The sequence below is a fragment of the Hibiscus syriacus genome, unplaced genomic scaffold, assembly GCF_006381635.1.
Source record: "Hibiscus syriacus cultivar Baekdansim isolate YM2019G1 unplaced genomic scaffold, ASM638163v2 tig00112852_pilon, whole genome shotgun sequence".
Classification (NCBI taxonomy): Eukaryota; Viridiplantae; Streptophyta; class Magnoliopsida; order Malvales; family Malvaceae; genus Hibiscus; species Hibiscus syriacus.
The window spans coordinates 531,021-548,168 of NW_024063410.1; the positions used below are offsets into that span (position 1 = coordinate 531,021).

Below are 17,148 nucleotides of genomic sequence, written 5' to 3' on the forward strand. Positions count from 1 at the left end.
ATCGACCTCCCACCATGCAGGATAAAGTTTAGCTTGTCCATTGCCCAAATCAAATGATTCATCTCGTGCATTCTTCAAGTGAATGGCGTGAAAAGACGTCGGCATAATTGTATATCGTATATTTTTATTTTTCTTAAGTTTTCTTATTATTAGAAGACGTGTCACCCACGCATCGATATGTTGTTTTACAAAAAAAGACATATATTAGTGACTTACATAAATTTAAAAAAAAAATTAATCAAATTGAAATATAAGAAAAATATAAGACTTACCCCCCCCATCGAAATAGCCATTGTCTTCGACCCCTAATAATACGCCCCACCAAGACCGATCAAGCAACAAATAGATATCATCGGTGAGCTTGCATATGTCAGTGAAACACCCCTGGCTCTGCTCATGTAGATAAAAATCAACAGCGGTCTTAGCCCAAAGGGTGTTATCCAGAATTGTGTCCGGTAGTTGTTCCCTCTCCTCTTCAGATACCGGTATGGTACTGGCCGGTAACTCATACGAGAGCCAACTTGAATCCATCATGTCCGGCACGTCAGAGGGTTTCTCAAGAAGCCTACATATGACGCCATGTGAATCGGGCTCTTGAATGGTGGGAGGGACCTCTTCAATGATGACAGTGGCCTCTTGAACGGTGGGAGGGGACTCTCGAGGAATGATAGGGGGGGCCTCTTCAACGATAGGAGTGGACTCTTGAGGGATGACAGGCGAGTCGGGCTTCTTCTTGCGGTGTCTTCGCACTATTGGGGTGTACGGAGACTTAATAGCACGTGCACGCTGTCTGATGCGTGAACTCCGTCGTGCAAGCATAACCCGACGTAAAGCATCCACTCTATCGGGCCGCTAAATAATTAAATATAAAAATCAGTAAATAAACAGACATGATATTTAAACAGTGAAAACAAAGACAAATGTTTCAAACTTGCATTGTATTCACCCAAGTCATTATTCTATCATAGTTCACAAAATGCATCAGATAACAAAGAAAAATATGTTTCAAACTAATACCTGAAGTTAGTATTTGTCTTTGTTTTGTCTATTGGTTGAAGTAATGCAATCCATTCAAGTTTCAATTTGCAGAAGAAGAAATAGTTTACTTTCGCAACACGAAACTTAAAATCGCAACGCGAAACCAAAATCACAACGCGAAATGAAAATCGCAACGACAGAATCGCAATGCGAAATGAAAATCGCAACGAAAGAATCGCAACGCGAAATGAAAATCGCAATGCGATTTTGGTTTCGCGTTGCGATCTTGTCGTTGCGATTTTGGTTTCGCGTTGCGATTCTGTCGTTGCGATTTTCATTTCGCGTTGCGATTTTGGTTTCGCGTTGCGATTTTAAGTTTCGTGTTGCGAAAGTAAACTATTTCTTCTTCTGCAAATTGAAACTTGAATGGATTGCATTACTTCAACCAAAAGACAAAACAAAGACAAATACTATTTCACAGTGTTAAAGAATACACAGTTTAGCAGAATTGGCAGCAACCGAACAAATTTACTTTCAACCAAAAGACAAAACAAAGACAAATACTATTTCACAGTGTTAAAGAATACACAGTTTAGCAGAATTGGCAGCAACCGAACAAATTTACTTTCAACCAAAAGACAAAACAAAAACAAATACTATTTCACAGTGTTAAAGAATACACAGTTTAGCAGAATTGGCAGCAACCGAACAAATTTACTTTCAACCAAAAGACAAAACAAAGACAAATACTATTTCACAGTGTTAAAGAATACACAGTTTAGCAGAATTGGCAGCAACCGAACAAATTTACTTTCAACCAAAAGACAAAACAAAGACAAATACTATTTCACAGTGTTAAAGAATACACAGTTTAGCAGAATTGGCAGCAACCGAATAAATTTACTAAGCAATCTAAGTGAAATGGCTAATCTAAGTGAAATTACGAGTAAATTTATCATTAAGTTAAATATGGAAAATCTTAAACTTACCTCGTTGCGTAGAGTATGAACCTCATTCTGCAACGATACTATCATCTCACGTAGAGCGGCAACCTCACCACGTAAAGTTGACACCTCCACACGCCATGCACCATCGTTATCGCGTAGAGTACCGATCTCCTCACGCAAGGCATTGACCTCATCACGTAACTCCCTTGACTCATCCCGTTGAGGTGGAGGTGGAGAACAGGGAGATAGGAGTCGTGGCATCTTTGCCGGTCGCCTATCATGAGGTGATGGTGGAGAAGAGGCTCGATGATGTGACGGGATAGGTGATGGCTCTCGTTCTAGAGGTGTATAGTCGGGTCGATCGGGTGATGGCTCTAGGTGAGGTGATGGCTCTCGAATTGGAGGAAGTGGATGCTGCTCATCATCCGTGCCATAAAAAAAACTCTGACTAGCTTGCCACCAATCAGTGGCAAGCTCTTCCTCCGTGGGTGTCAGTCTTTGTAATGGAATGTTGGCCTCCTAAAATATAAAAACTCAAACAAAGTTAAACGTCTACTATTAATAACTTGTTTATATATTATATGAAAGTATTTGTGTTAACTTACATTATTTATTGTCGCATATGGTATTAAGTCTTCCCAATCCAACAGAGTTTTCCTCTTCCAGGAAATAGCCCTGGGAATATCATTTGACGTTTTTATTGCATATGTACGCATGCTGGGGAAAGCCTCGAATATCCAAATCTACAAACAATATAATAACAAAATTAGTAATTGTTAAATAATTAATTATAATTTTAGAAACATTATATAGAAATTCTTACCTTAAAGGCCCAAACAAAGCCTGACAAAGTGTATTTGGACCCATCGCCCCGCAAACTTTTGCGGTCATCAAAGGCAGACGACAACTTAGTCCAGGTAGCTTTCCATATATACGAACCCCACGGAAACAGATTCCATGCATTCAGGTCCTCTACCAATATTATTAGCTCCCGATGAATAGGTTGTCTGGCCTCTCTGCCTAAAAAGCCGGCATACACAAGTAGTAGAAGGCATACTCGGACAACATCGACGTCATCCATCCGAGTGAAACCAGCTTTCTTATTAAACAATTTCTTCAGGTCGTCGACATGTAGGTTCGGCTTCTCCATTGACTCATCCGGAAAAACCCGGGATAACCATGATGGGCGGGCGATATGACGAGTGTACCGGCCTACATCATCGTGTCCGAATCGTAGACCAGTGATTAAGCAGAACTCCTTCCGCCCAAAACAAGTATACGCTGGTGGAAAATGAAACCATATCTCTTCCTCACCACGTTGTATACTGTCGGGTAGATTTGATGTCATGGTCTGAAGCCACAAATGGGTCAAATTAGCATCTCCACCCGGATGTTGTACTCTCAGCCATGGCCCGAAGCAGGTTTCCTCAAACAATTGTCTTTGAGCAGGTGAAAGCTTCGAAGCAATTGTAGTGGCCAGGCTGACTTTATTTCTCAAGGTCAATTGAGCCGAAAAAAATTTCTACAAAAACAATAAACACACCAAGTTAGATATACCAAAAACTACACTGTGAAGATATACCAAAAACAATAAACATAAAAAGTAGTAGTTTATTCTTGAAACTAAAATTTGCAACACTGTTTTGTCTTTTGGTTGAAATGAAAATCGCAACGAGAGAATCGCAACGCGAAATGAAAATCGCAACTAGAGAATCGCAACGCGAAATGAAAATCGCAACGAGAGAATCGCAACGCGAAATGAAAATCGCAATGCGATTTTGGTTTCGCGTTGCGATTCTCTCGTTGCGATTTTCATATCGCGTTGCGATTCTCTCGTTGCGATTTTCATTTCTCTCGTTGCGACAGTCATTCTCTCGTTGCGATTTTCATTTATCTCGTTGCGACTCTTCTGCAAATTGAAACTTGAATGGATTGCATTACTTCAACCAAAAGACAGAACAAAGACAAAGACAAATACTAACTTGAAAATCGCAACGAGAGAATAGCAACGCGAAATGAAAATCGCAACGACAGAATCGTAACGCGAAATGAAATCTAAGTGAAATGGTTAATCTATTATTGAAATGACCAGTAAACTTATCATCAGTTTCAATATGAAAAACCTACAATAATGCAAACATTTCAAAATAAAAATAATTAAAAAAACTAACCCTCGGAGGTTGATTTTCCATTTCTGAATATTGTGAGGGATTTCTGACCGTGAATGGTTGTGAGGGATTTCGCCGGAGATGGGGACGGAAATCTTCGGAGATGGGGACGGATTTCTTCGCCGTAGAGAGTGAGAGATGGAGATGGGACTGAGTTGTGATTTTAGGTTTTAGGTTATGAGTTGCGATTACGGGATTTTGTCTTAATATTGGTTTTTGTAATTTGAAAATAAAATACGCGTAGCGATTATAATGGCGCTTTAAATATCGCGTTGCGATTTACGGATACGCGTTGCGATATACGGATACACGTTGCGATTTACGGATACGCGTTGCGATTTATGTGTTCGCGTTGCGATTTTGATATTCGCGTTGCGATTTTGGAAAATCGCAATGCGAATTTGTACTATCGCATTGCGATTTTCAAGAATCGCGTTGCGATTTTGGAAACTGATTTGCGATTCTGGGGATCGCGTTGCGATTTTTATTTCGCGTTGCGATTTTGTTGGTCATTTTGGCAAATCCAAAAAAAGTTGGTTAAAATCGTATATTATAACTTTTTTTTGGTCACTGAGGCGATTTTCTCCCACTAAAAAGGTTGTTTAATATTAAAAAATGGTAAACTATATATTTAGTCACCCAACTATCACTCTTGTTCTTTTTTAGTCATTCAACTATATTTTTTAAAAATAATCACTAACGTTACATTTTAGTCTCATTTACGTCACTCACCGTTAAAAAATTAACAGTAACTTTGACATGTCAGATAATTCCATTTAATCATTGAAAAAATAAAAAAAATGATAAAGTACACAAATGATTCTGACTATAAGATATTACTTTATTGAGGCCTTAGATTATTAAAAGTTATAAAATGGTTCATCGACTATGGGGAGTTGCTTTGTTGAGTCTCTCAGCTATTAAAAGTTACAAAATGGTCACTCGAATGTTCATTATGTTCTACACTCGTCCTTTTCCATTAAAAAGTTAACAGACGTATGAGTTTGACGTTAACATGTTAACTAAGATATGATCAGATTTTATCTTATCTCAGTCAGCAGGTTAACGTACGACTTAAACCGTCGTCAAATTTTTAACCGAAAATGATAAGTTTAGAATATAATAAATAGTCGGTTGATCATTTTTTAACTTTTAATAGTAAATGGATTCAACAATATCACCAATTGATTGATAATATTTATCAGCAATTAGAGCAAGTGTTATATTGTTCTATATATTTCTTGTCTCCCCTTTCTATCATGTAAATATTTTCAATAATTCAAGCAAGTGGCTCGAGGACTAAAGCAAAGTAGGGTCTTCGGCCTGAGAAGAAGACATAAAAGCTTTCAACGATAGGAGCAAAGTCTCTTATTAAATCAAAGTAGGCCCTTTCGTCTCAAAAGTCAAAATTGGCCTAACGAGCAAGATATTTCTCCTCAACGACTTTTACTATTCGATTAAATTTGAATAATTAGAATCCACTTAAATTTTATAAATTTGATTTGTCTTTTAATAAAATTTGAATAAAAAAACTGAATTTTTCAAGTTAATTAACTCATAAAAATTATTTAGCTCGATTCGATTAAATAATCATTCTTGATATAAACTTTGTTTGAAAGCTTTTCAATGGAGCCTCGTACATATTTTAAACTTTCTTGTTTGAGATTTTAAACAAAGTTCGCAACTTGTTTCAGTTATGCAAAGGAATTAATGAAAAATCAAAATATAGGTGGCCACATTTATGGGTACAGGTTGCCAAAGTGTCGGCTCGTGTCCCGGCCCGTTAAGCTCGAGTACCCGTAAATTTGAGTACCCGCATTTTCGTATCACCGGTACTCTGTTCATATTTTTTTTTCTTTAAATTATATTACTTTAAAAAATTACATAAAAATATATAATTGAAATTTTAAAAGTCTATAATACATATTCCTCCCATAAAATTTAAAAATTCAAATTACATAATTAAAATATAAAACTTATTAAAAATAAAATTAATGAATTACATTAAATATAAAATATTTTAAAGTTAAAAGAAATAACTTGAGAAATAATTTAGATTGTTACGGTCAAATAATTTAAGAAATTAAAATGTAATGGTTATTTGAGGTTAGTGAAACATTCTAAACCCAACCTAAATTACTTGGTATTGAAAACTTCAGGTTCAAAAGAAAACCCTGATTTATCTAATTGTTCCTCCATGGAAATCGAGGCGTTTCCAGCTCTAACTATCATAGTTATCTCATGAACCACTGGACTAACATCGAATTCGACTGAATTCCCCATCCGGGTATCATCCAAAGCCGTTACATTCTCCTCTGTTCCCACCAATTCACTCTTCTCCTGGGCATTTTGATAAACATCTGGCCTGCCAGACGACGATTGTTTTATAAACTCTGACTCCCTGGCATTGGTTCGTGGGGTAACTGAAAACCCAGATGGGATATCACCTGAGGTTACTTTAACAGCTCCAAAAATTTCATTTATTTCATTTCGCTCCTTTTCCACCAATTCACTCCTCTGCTGGGCATTTTGACAAACACCCCGGCCTTCTAGACAACGATTGTTCTATAAACTCAAGCTCACTGGCTGTGTTTCGTGGAGTTATTGAAAACCCAGATTTGGTTTCATCTGGAGTAACATTAACAGATCCTAAAATATCAGTTATTTCCTGGAAGAGTGATGGGATTCTACAAGTTTCAGCTTGTTGGGCTTTCTTCGTTTGTTTTGATGATTTGGAGAGTGATGAAAAATGAAGAGCGAGAGGCTTATGTCTCGAGAAATGGAGGAGAATCCCAGATTGTGAATGAAAGTGATGGAATCTGACCAAGTACTTCATATTCAAGCAAATCGTTTGATCTCCACTACCTTTGTTGTTGCCGATGTTCAGTTTCTTCGGAAAAATCGAACAAGGCAGGGTGGTTTTGAAAATCTACATGTTTAATGTTCAGGGTAAATTACATTTGTAACCACTTAACTAACGGATAATTCTAATCTGACCATCAATCTTTTAATTTGGTTAATTAGATCATTTAATCATTTCAATGATGCTAATCACATCCCTACTATTAACTTGGAGCATTGAGTTTTGATTGATCAAACATGAGGTAAACGATGCTTATAAGTTTCTGTTACCATCTTTTTTCAGTTTTTACTCTCTAGTATGTGCCATCGTTTATCTTAATAACAAAGCTTAGAGCGTTAAGTTTCAATTAATCATACGTGAGGTAAACGAAGCTGCCAACTTCATGACTATAGCATATGATGTTTCCCTCTTTATTTTGGACTACATTCGGATATTTTGATCTATATTTTGGATAAAAACATTCATGAATCTCCTCATATTCGTGTAAGAGTTAATGTTTTGACTTCCATCTCATTATTACATTAAAAAATAATAATTACATTTTTATAAAATTATAATTCATTGTAATTACATGATGTGATACATAGTTTTGGATTATGAAAAGTAGAGGATTGGGTGATAATGATTACCTTTGAGGGCCTGTGCTTCAGTGACGAAAATTGGGAGTCGAATGCTGAGGAATGTATTATCTTTCATGCTGACAAAAAGGAGCATTCATTATTAGATGATTGCAGTTAATTATTATGCTTTAAACGTTTAAAAAGCAATTTGATGAACTACCTCCTGTTTCTCTGCTTATAAATTCACATAAATACTCAACTGCCCTCCAGTAGGTCTTGCACCGTAACCTGAAGATAGAAAACAAGTAAGAGATATAATCGCAGCTTGATGATAGAAAACACAATATAATGTTGTAAAAGTGGATGAATGATTCAAAGGATTGGAGGGCACCTACCTTATTCACCAGAATGAGTGGGATGTGAGCAATCTTATGCCAATCGGCACCACTGTCCTTCCTACATCTTTCCTCCAACTGGGGCACATTTAGTATATCCAACTCTTCCAAACTGGTTAGGCCATGCATCTCGTACGGAAGCGATGTTAAATTCGGCAAATCTACTAGACGAAGCTCTTTTAGATTTGTTAGATGTTGGAATCCAGGAAAGAGTGACCTCAATCCACTGCAATTCTTGATTTCTAGTTTTTTCAACTGAACAAGATGCTGGAGGCAAAGGGGAAGAGACGCCAGCTGTGGAAGTTCAATAATCTCCAGATGCTCAAGAGAAGTCATCTTTTGCAGGAATTCGTTTAGCATGTCGTAGTCCAGTTCTTCATGAATATTCCCCACTTTGAAATATTTCAATTTGGAGAGAGGGAGAGATGAGGTTGACGGTGTAGTGTCGCTCATTTGAATGGTATGCTTTAATGGCCTTGAACTGGTATTCACCAAGATTAGCTCATCTTCGACTGATGGATACAAGGGCATTGAACTCAAAGGGCAATTTTCAATGCGTAAATAGGAGAGACAAGGAAATGCCATGGTTGATGCTCTTCTATCCTTGTCGTCATCCTTATCATCGTCGATCGGGCTTTTCCTCCACCAACTCTTCATATTTGGGCATTCCTTGAGGTGAAGACGCTTAAGCGACGGGAAGAATGATTCTGATTCATCTTGTCCTCCACTGGGCTCACTGCCGTCCATGGACTCCAGCTCAGATAGATTAAAAATGATAAGCAGTTGAAGATGTGGCAATCGAGAAAAGGAACGGAGATGTTTAAATTTACTGGGACCCCATATTTTAATATCCACCAGATGCGTGAGCAAAGAAATCCAACTTGGGAACTTGGCATCGCCCCTCCATCCTATCACGAGGAGCTCCCTCAGATTAGGATGGGGCTGGAGGTCTTCAAGTGACTTCTCTTCATCTTCACTATCTCCGCTCCATTCTAAATTCAGTTCTCGTAGATGTTGCTTCCCTTTCAAATTAGCAGCTTTAAACTTCTCTCTTGCATTTTTCACGAATCCCAAATTTCTTATTGTTAGCTCTCCCCTCAGGTTGTTGAGCTGACTCAATTCACTTAGATCCGCAGCAGCAGCACCATGGGAACCGTCTTTATCCACAACAAACATGCTTAACGTCTGAAGCGAAGTCAGCTTCCCTATTCCACGTGGCATATGAGTTAAGGCACAATGAGCACACGGAAGATGGGTAAGGTTCACCAAGTTTTCAATCTTCTTTGGCAATTTAAGTAGGCGACAAAAATCAAGTTTCAGCACTTGCAAATTTTGTATCTTGCAAATACTCTTTGGAAGGATCTTAAGATGATAATTGAATGACAGATCAAGGTACCTCAAATGTTTCAACTTATGAATGGAACGTGGGACTGTATCAAGTTCTAATTTATATAATTCTAAAACATGCAAGCATCTACCATTTGAAATTATTAAATCCCAATTTGCATCATTCATACATTCATCTCTGCTTGAAAATTTTAACAAACTCCGCAATTTCTTTCCCTTGATCAAATGAATCAATGAAAAATCAATCGATACGTGACGACATTTCTCATCAATCTCACTTGTAATTGAATTTGAATTTGAATCTAGAATGCAGCTCTCCATCCCTGCTACCGATTCAGCAAGATCATGCATCAAATCATGCATTTTACATGTTACACCCCGACGTTCATCTTCTTCTACCTCTTGAAAGAAACTTCTTTCAACCAGACATTTAAAATACTCGAACCCAATCTCTTCAAGAGATCGACTCAAATTTGATTGTTTTACAAACCCTAGTGCAATCCACATTCGAACAAGTATTTGCACATCAAATTCATGATCTTTTGGGTACAGTCTGCAATAAGCAAAGCAATGCTTCAACTGAGATGGGAGATGATCATAACTCAACCTAAGTGTAGGCAAAATCTCACCGTCTCTTTGAGATATTCTAGCAAGTTCATTATCTTTGAAAGAAAGCCACTCAGTTTCAGTTTCTTTAAAAGATAAGGTACTAGCTATAGTCCTTATAACCAAGGGAACTCCATGACACCTTTCCAAAATCTGCTTTCCTATTTCCACAAAGCCTGAATTTGTCGAATCTGCAGATCCTTGTTCAAATGCTATTTCTTTGAACAAAAACCATGCATCATCATCAGACAAGCCTCTCAGAACATGTGGCTGACATTTACTAGTAACCTTAGCTACCCTCGTAGAGCGAGTAGTTACGATTATCCTACTTCCTTTGGCTCCACCCATCAGTAACTTCTTTAAGCTAATCCATAGTTCCCTCTCCTCATTCCAAATGTCATCTAAGACAAGCAAATATTTTTTCCCGTCAATTTTGTCCCGAAGTTGTTTTTGCAGTTGATCCATTTCGAGATTTTTACCAGGTTCTTGATCAGTTACAGATTTAATGATGTTTTCCACAATTGTTCTCACATAAAAAACATCAGAAACACAGACCCAAATCCTTAACTCGAAGTGGTTTTTAACCATTTCGTCGTTATAGACCAACTGCGCCAACGCAGTCTTGCCTAAGCCTCCGATCCCCACAATCGGAATGACATAAACATTCTCTTCACTTTGAAACTCCAACAAGAGTCTTAGAAGAGCTGCTTTGTCATCGTCCCTCCCAATAATTTCGCCTTTCGAAACAAAAGAGTGCGATTGCTGCCTCCTTTTGTCCATGAAAGAGGTTTCCACAGGATGGTCACGCTGAACCAAGTTCAACATGTTGGCCTGACTTTGAATGGAAGTAAATCTGGCCTTGATGGCCTTGATTTTTCGTCCCATTTTGAGACCATAAATAAACGGGTTCGATCTCGAGAAGCAAACGCGTACCTCTTTGGTGAACTTGTTCCCACTCATCAGATTCTTCCGCAAGGCTTCGGTACGGACATCATCCAGCATGTCGTCAACGTCGTACATAGCATCTTTCAGCTTTGCAAGCCATTTTTTGACGCTTTCTCTGGTCACGGACTGCTTTTCCGCGTCGAGAAGCACGTCTTTGATATCGGAGAAGGTGCTTTTGAGGTCGTCGAGGTCGTCTTTGAAATTCCACCACAAGCCAAGTTGCTCCATAACATGGGAGCTCAGTTCACAAATGAGCCATCCGGCGATCTCAAAGGCGATTCCTTCGGCCATTGCTGGTTGAAACACAAACGAAGGCTAAAGTGTTTGATTACTTGCAAGAGGAGATGAGATGAAATGAAATGAAAATGCAGGTGTTAATACAAGTGGAGTGTGTAGTATTTTATAGATACAACTCCACTAAAAAGGTTGTTTAATATTAAAAAATGGTAAACTATATATTTAGTCACCCAACTATCATTCTTGTTCTTTTTTAGTCATTCAACTATATTTTTTAAAAATAATAACGTTACATTTTGGTCTCATTTACGTCACTCACCGTTAAAAAATTAACATTAACTTTGACATGTCAGATAATTCCATTTAATCATTAAAAAAATAAAAAAAATGATAAAGTACACAAATGATTCCGACTATAAGATATTACTTTATTGAATCCTTAGACTATTAAAATTTATAAAATGATCTATCAATTATGGGGAGTTTCTTTGTTGAGTCTCTCAACTATTAAAAGTCAACATATTAGACCATTTTATAACTTTTAATAGTCAATGATTCAACAATATGACCAATTGATTGATCATATTTATCAGCAATTAGAGCATGTGTTATATTGTTCTATTTTTATAAATATTTTACATTTATGATTGAAAATATTGTAAATATTTTCAATAATTCAAGCAAGTGGCTCGATGATTAAAGCAAAGTAGGGTCTTCGGCCTGAGAAGAAGACATAAAAGTAGGCCCTTTGGTCTCAAAAGTAGAAAAGGAATTAATGAAAAATCAAAATATATGTGGCCACATTTATGCGGTAAAAAACGGCTAATATACGGCGTGATCGGTTAAACAAGTGACCGGTTAAAATTTAGACCGGTTATGTTATATTATTTAACCGGAAATATTATAAAGTACAATAACATACTAGGTAGCACTTATATAATGTAATAGGTAGCGCTTATATTTACCTATTTTATAAGTAAACCGGTATATTTATACCGATAGCATTGCAAATTTACCTATTACATTATATTATATTGAAAGTGTCCATACTTTTTATAAAAAGGATCGATACTTCTTTTAAAGTTATGTAATTTATGTTTCAATTTTTTTAATAGTGTTTCATGTTTTCCACCTATAATATTAATTTAATAATTTCATTTGCACAAAAAATTATTTGATTGTTTTGATATTTTATAAAATAATATTTAGAATTTTTAATTTAATAATAATATATATCGTAACGTAAAAAAATAAATCATTAGACGCCTATAATTACTAAATTAATATCTTAAAACTCACTCAAAAGATGTATATACCTAAATATGTAGTTAACAAACATACTTAAATATGTAGTTATTGTACATACCTAAATTTAATGATAATATACTTGTAGTTATTGTACATACCTAAATATGTACTGCGAATTTAATGTTGTACCCACCCTTTAACTACCACTACCAATGTCACATCCTATTGAAAGCAGCACGACAGAAACATGTTCAAAATGAACCTTTGTTTACATCTCCATCAACTCCTGGAGCACTCAACTTGCACAACAAAATTTTTGCCATGGATAATACTGATGTAGACAATGTTAAGCCAACCGAGGAATGCCATGAAGTACATAATGTTGATGAATCTGACAGATTGGTTGGTCAGCTCTTCTGTTCACGTGATCAAGCTTGGCACTTTTACAAGGGATTCGCACGGGAACATGGGTTTAGTGCACGTAAGGGAACAACACGGCTTGACGTGGAAGGGAATGTGAAGACACAAGAATTTTGTTGTTCCAAAGAAGGGTTTCGAGTATCAAAAGTCAATACTGTTGATCGTCAACGTGCTCATACGCCAGTCACAAGAACAGGATGTAAGGCTAGAGTCGTAGTTACAGCAACAAATACAAACGATCAGTGGGTTATAAGTAAGTCTGATCAGAAACATAATCATGCATTGTGCACATCTGCTATGACACCATTTATGCGTTCTAATAGAGCTGTAAGTAAGGCTGATATCGATGAGGCAACAACATTGAAAGAGGTCGGTGTTGGCACATCACAAGTAATGAACTATTTAACGCAGCAGGCAGGGGGCTATCATAATGTTGGATTTACACATAAAGACCTCTGTTCATATTTTTTTTTCCTTTAAATTATATTATTTTAAAAAATTACATAAAAATATATAATTGAAATTTTAAAAGTCTATAATACATATTCCTCCCATAAAATTTAAAAATTCAAATTACATAATTAAAATATAAAAATATAACAATGAGTGATTAGTGACAATTATAAATATTATGTGGAATAATACTATATATACGTTTAAGACAATTATAAATAAAATATAACAATGAGTGATTAGTGACAGTATAATAAATAAAAACGTTAATAGTTAAGGTAACGAAGTATAAAAATATTACTTCAAAATCCCTAAACATCAATCATATAAGAAAACTTAAATAATATTTAAAATAGACGAATGAAAAATCAACTCTTCTTTAATAGTATTCTCATCCAATAAAATATCATATATAATAATTATTTGAAATCATGAATTTATGTATTGGATTGGATGAACATCAGGGACGGAGCTTCCTTAGGGTTCAAGGGGGCTCGGTTTCTTAGGGATCAAGGGGGCTCGGTCATTGTTAAAATTTTTATATTTGATATAATTTTGTTTAATAGTATTTTGGTTCATATAAAAATAAATATTTAAATTTAAAAAATATAAAAACTTATTAAATATTTAATCATGTAGTAGTCGAACTAAAGAATGATTTTTAGTCTAATTACAATTTAAGTAATTGTAAGTTTAAATATTAGACAAATTATAAGTTATCTCCTGAATTTTGAGTTTTTTATTATAAATTTAAGGTAAATATAAGGTAATATATGTACAAAGTCTTTCAATTATTTAACAATGAACGCTTATATCCCTACATACACAGTGCTTGAACTCGAGACCTCGAGAATAACAACAAACTTCTTAATCACTAAGATTATTCGTTTTGAATTTTAAATTTAAATATTTAATAAATCTTTATATATTTTTTAATAGTATTATATTTCTATCACTATTAATATTTAATTTTAAATGGACACGAAATAGTCATTTCACCAACCAAACCAATATCTCTGGCTGGTTTCGTACAATAATAAAAACAAAGGTCAAGAAGACGACATAATAAGCTTTAAAAGAAACGGTCCTTTGGCTCTCTGCCCACTAGTTTGACAATGAAATCTCATTCACGCGGTAATATTAGAGCAAATTAGTCAAATGATCACTTAATTATAAGGTTAGTGTTTATATGACTACTATGCTTTCAATTTCAATGTAGTCACTTGTCGTTAAAAATAAACGATTCATCCACCAATTGAAGGCACTTACGTTCGCTTCGGTGGCAACTAACCGTGAGTTTTCTCATTTTATTTACAAATAACTTACCACAATCTGTAAATTTGATATGATTAAAGGGGATTCATATACATGACTCGAAACTCATAATCGAGATCATATCATTCTGAGTGACTTGCTAGAGTGTAATCGTTTCTTTCACGAGGTTAATTCCCTAAACCGAGCTTACATTTTACTTTAATTCTTGGAGTCTTAAATAGATCTAGAGTTGTAGTTAAAAGCCTTGACATGCTCCCAACTTGTGGTAATTTTCTTTTTTGTTGCTGAGGAATCACTTGCAGACTGTAAAATTAAATATCATCTTGAATTTATGATATAGTATGTGATGATTATAAAATAATATATATTTAAATTTTTTTGTAGTCTGTTGACAACGCGTGCATTCTGTAGGTACAGTTGTTCGAATTTGAATTCTTTATGAAAAACAACATTTATTTTTACTACTGACATCACTCAACGTGTTCATATCAATAAAATTTAATTCACGTATTCTAGTTATGTTTTACATTAGATCTAAATTAACCTATTAATGTCCAAATTAATGATTAAACTGATAAAAAAACTTGATTGAAATAATATTAATGATTTAAATACTTGATTAGAATGATTATAATTTGGTGACCAATATAGAATCCAAATCATAATTTAAAGACGTATAGTGAATTAACTCAATCGAGATAAAACATACGTCGTAATAATAATAATACCATAGTTTTAACAATCTTATTATTATTTGATCAAAAATCAATCTTATTATTATCTTATGTATATATTTAAGGCGGCAAATGGCAACGGTCCGTTATGGAGGGTAATGATTTTAATTTGAAGGGAAGCCCCCCGTATTGTACGGTCACCGACCCAAGATTCGTAGATTTTTTCTCACACTCTCTCGTTTTTCCTGAGCTGCAATCCAAGGCCTTAGAAAATCCAAAGAAAATAAAAAGAGAAGAGAAGAGACAACCAAGAATCTAATCTTACTTGTTTTCCCATTTTTTTGGGGATTTTTTTGCTTATATTAATTGGATTTTCTCTTTGTTTGATTAAGTGAGATCTTTCGGAAAATCGAGTGGCCAAGAAGGCATTTTAGAGGATTTCAAAATCTGGGTTTTAGTTTTTTTTTAATTTGGGTTTGACTGGGTTTTTTGTTAGGATTTTTCTTTTCTTTTCTGGGTTTTTATCAGGTTTGGGAAATTATGAGAACTTCATGGGCAGATTCTGCATCTGAAACTGTTGTTTCAAACAACAATCCCGTACCTCGTCCAAGTCGACCCACTTATGTCCCTCCCCACCTCCGCAACAGCGCAGTTTCCGACGCGCCGACACCGTCGGGTCCGCCCACTGAGAGGGAGAGTTTTGGCGGGAACACCGGTGGTTCCCGTTGGAGCGGGAGCAGTCGGACTAAACCTGAATACGGGCGTCAGATGCAGGGAAATGGTTATGATGCAGCCGGAAGAGACGGCGGCGGCAGCTGCAGGAATAACAGAAGTGGCGGCTGGGATAGGAGAAAAAGGGAAGTAAACCCATTTGTTAATGATGATAAAGTAGATGATATGAAACAAGGTTTTAGTGAACACGAGAACACCGTGATCAATTTCGATGCATACGAAGATATTCCGGTGGAGATTAGCGGCGAGAATGTTCCGCCGCCGGTAAATACGTTTGCGGAGATAGATTTAGGTGAAATGATGAACCAAAACATCAGGAGGTGTAAGTATGCGAAACCGACACCGGTTCAGCGATATGCAATTCCTATCGCATTGGGCGGAAGAGATTTGATGGCTTGTGCTCAAACCGGGTCAGGGAAGACAGCTGCATTTTGCTTTCCTATTATCAGTGGGATTATGCGAGAGCAGTACGGACAGAGAGCTCGAGGGGGACGAACTGTTTACCCCCTCGGTCTCATTCTATCTCCCACAAGGGAGCTTTCATGTCAGGTGAGATTCTTGTAAACATGTAATCTCTTTGAATGGTTTAATGTGGATTTGTTATGATGATAATGCACTTTCAGATACACGATGAGGCCAAGAAGTTCTCGTATCAAACCGGTGTCAAAGTGGTTGTTGCCTACGGGGGAGCACGGATTAACCAACAGGTTGTTATTGCATCAATTTAGGTTCTACGGTGAGCTCAGTTGGTAGAGCGCAAGGCTCTTAATCTTGTGATCGTGGAATCGAGTCTCACGGTGAGCAATTCATAATTAGAGGTCTTCCACGGAAGCTGCTCTCAACCTGACGTTAGGGGCAGCCTACTACCCTACCTCCCTTTATCCCATTACATATAGGAATAGGGCCAGCTAATCAAAGCTAAAATCAGTCAGAAACAGCCAATTTGCTGCTAATTATCATCCTCATTAAAACAAAAGTTTTAAATATTTTTTAACATCCGATAATATTTTTTTTAAATTGCATGAAAAATTAAGAACGAAAATAAATTATTGTAGTTCGAGTTCTACATAAATAATTGAATCGATATGAAATAGGAAATGAAAATAAAAATCATCTTATAATCGAATAGTTTTCTTTTTATCTCAAATAAAAATCAAGTTTTTAAATAAAATTCAAATCGAGCGAACCGAGATCTAGCTAACCTAAAAGATAAGATGAAGTATGTTGCTGCATGCATGTGCAGATTGAAAATGAAAATCCATGCAACAAGATTGCATGATATTAAATATTAGACCGTGAC

The 17,148-nt window shown here is 36.0% G+C and overlaps 2 protein-coding genes across 2 annotated transcripts; one reads left to right on the forward strand and one right to left on the reverse strand.

The window, feature by feature from the left end:
* Positions 1 to 6,229: 6,229 nt before the first annotated feature.
* LOC120183884 (putative disease resistance protein RGA3) lies at positions 6,230 to 11,163 on the reverse strand. Its single transcript, XM_039188479.1, has 3 exons — positions 7,912 to 11,163; positions 6,632 to 7,022; positions 6,230 to 6,516 (listed from the first exon to the last, which is right to left on the reverse strand). The coding sequence occupies exons 1-3, from the start codon at positions 11,098 to 11,100 to the stop codon at positions 6,230 to 6,232; spliced, it is 3,867 nt and encodes a 1,288-aa protein (XP_039044410.1). The 5' UTR covers positions 11,101 to 11,163.
* A 4,228-nt stretch (positions 11,164 to 15,391) lies between these two features.
* LOC120183885 (DEAD-box ATP-dependent RNA helicase 37-like) lies at positions 15,392 to 16,576 on the forward strand. Its single transcript, XM_039188480.1, has 2 exons — positions 15,392 to 16,397; positions 16,472 to 16,576. Exons 1-2 carry the CDS (start codon positions 15,657 to 15,659, stop codon positions 16,574 to 16,576), a joined length of 846 nt encoding a protein of 281 aa, XP_039044411.1. The 5' UTR covers positions 15,392 to 15,656.
* Positions 16,577 to 17,148: the final 572 nt, after the last annotated feature.

What these genes read in the sequence shown, in the direction of transcription:
- LOC120183885 (XM_039188480.1), top strand. Translation starts at nt 15,657, where the DNA reads ATGAGAACTTCATGGGCAGATTCTGCATCTGAAACTGTTGTTTCAAAC. An exon ending in CAAGGGAGCTTTCATGTCAG is followed by an intron (nt 16,398 to 16,471) that starts GTGAGATTCTTG and finishes ATGCACTTTCAG; the next exon opens with ATACACGATGAGGCCAAGAA.
- LOC120183884 (XM_039188479.1), bottom strand. Translation starts at nt 11,100, where the DNA reads ATGGCCGAAGGAATCGCCTTTGAGATCGCCGGATGGCTCATTTGTGAA. An exon ending in CACTCATTCTGGTGAATAAG is followed by an intron (nt 7,023 to 7,911) that starts GTAGGTGCCCTC and finishes TTAAACATGTAG; the next exon opens with ATTTTCAAAACCACCCTGCC. An exon ending in GTTGTCTAGAAGGCCGGGGT is followed by an intron (nt 6,517 to 6,631) that starts GTTTGTCAAAAT and finishes CTGGGTTTTCAG; the next exon opens with TTACCCCACGAACCAATGCC.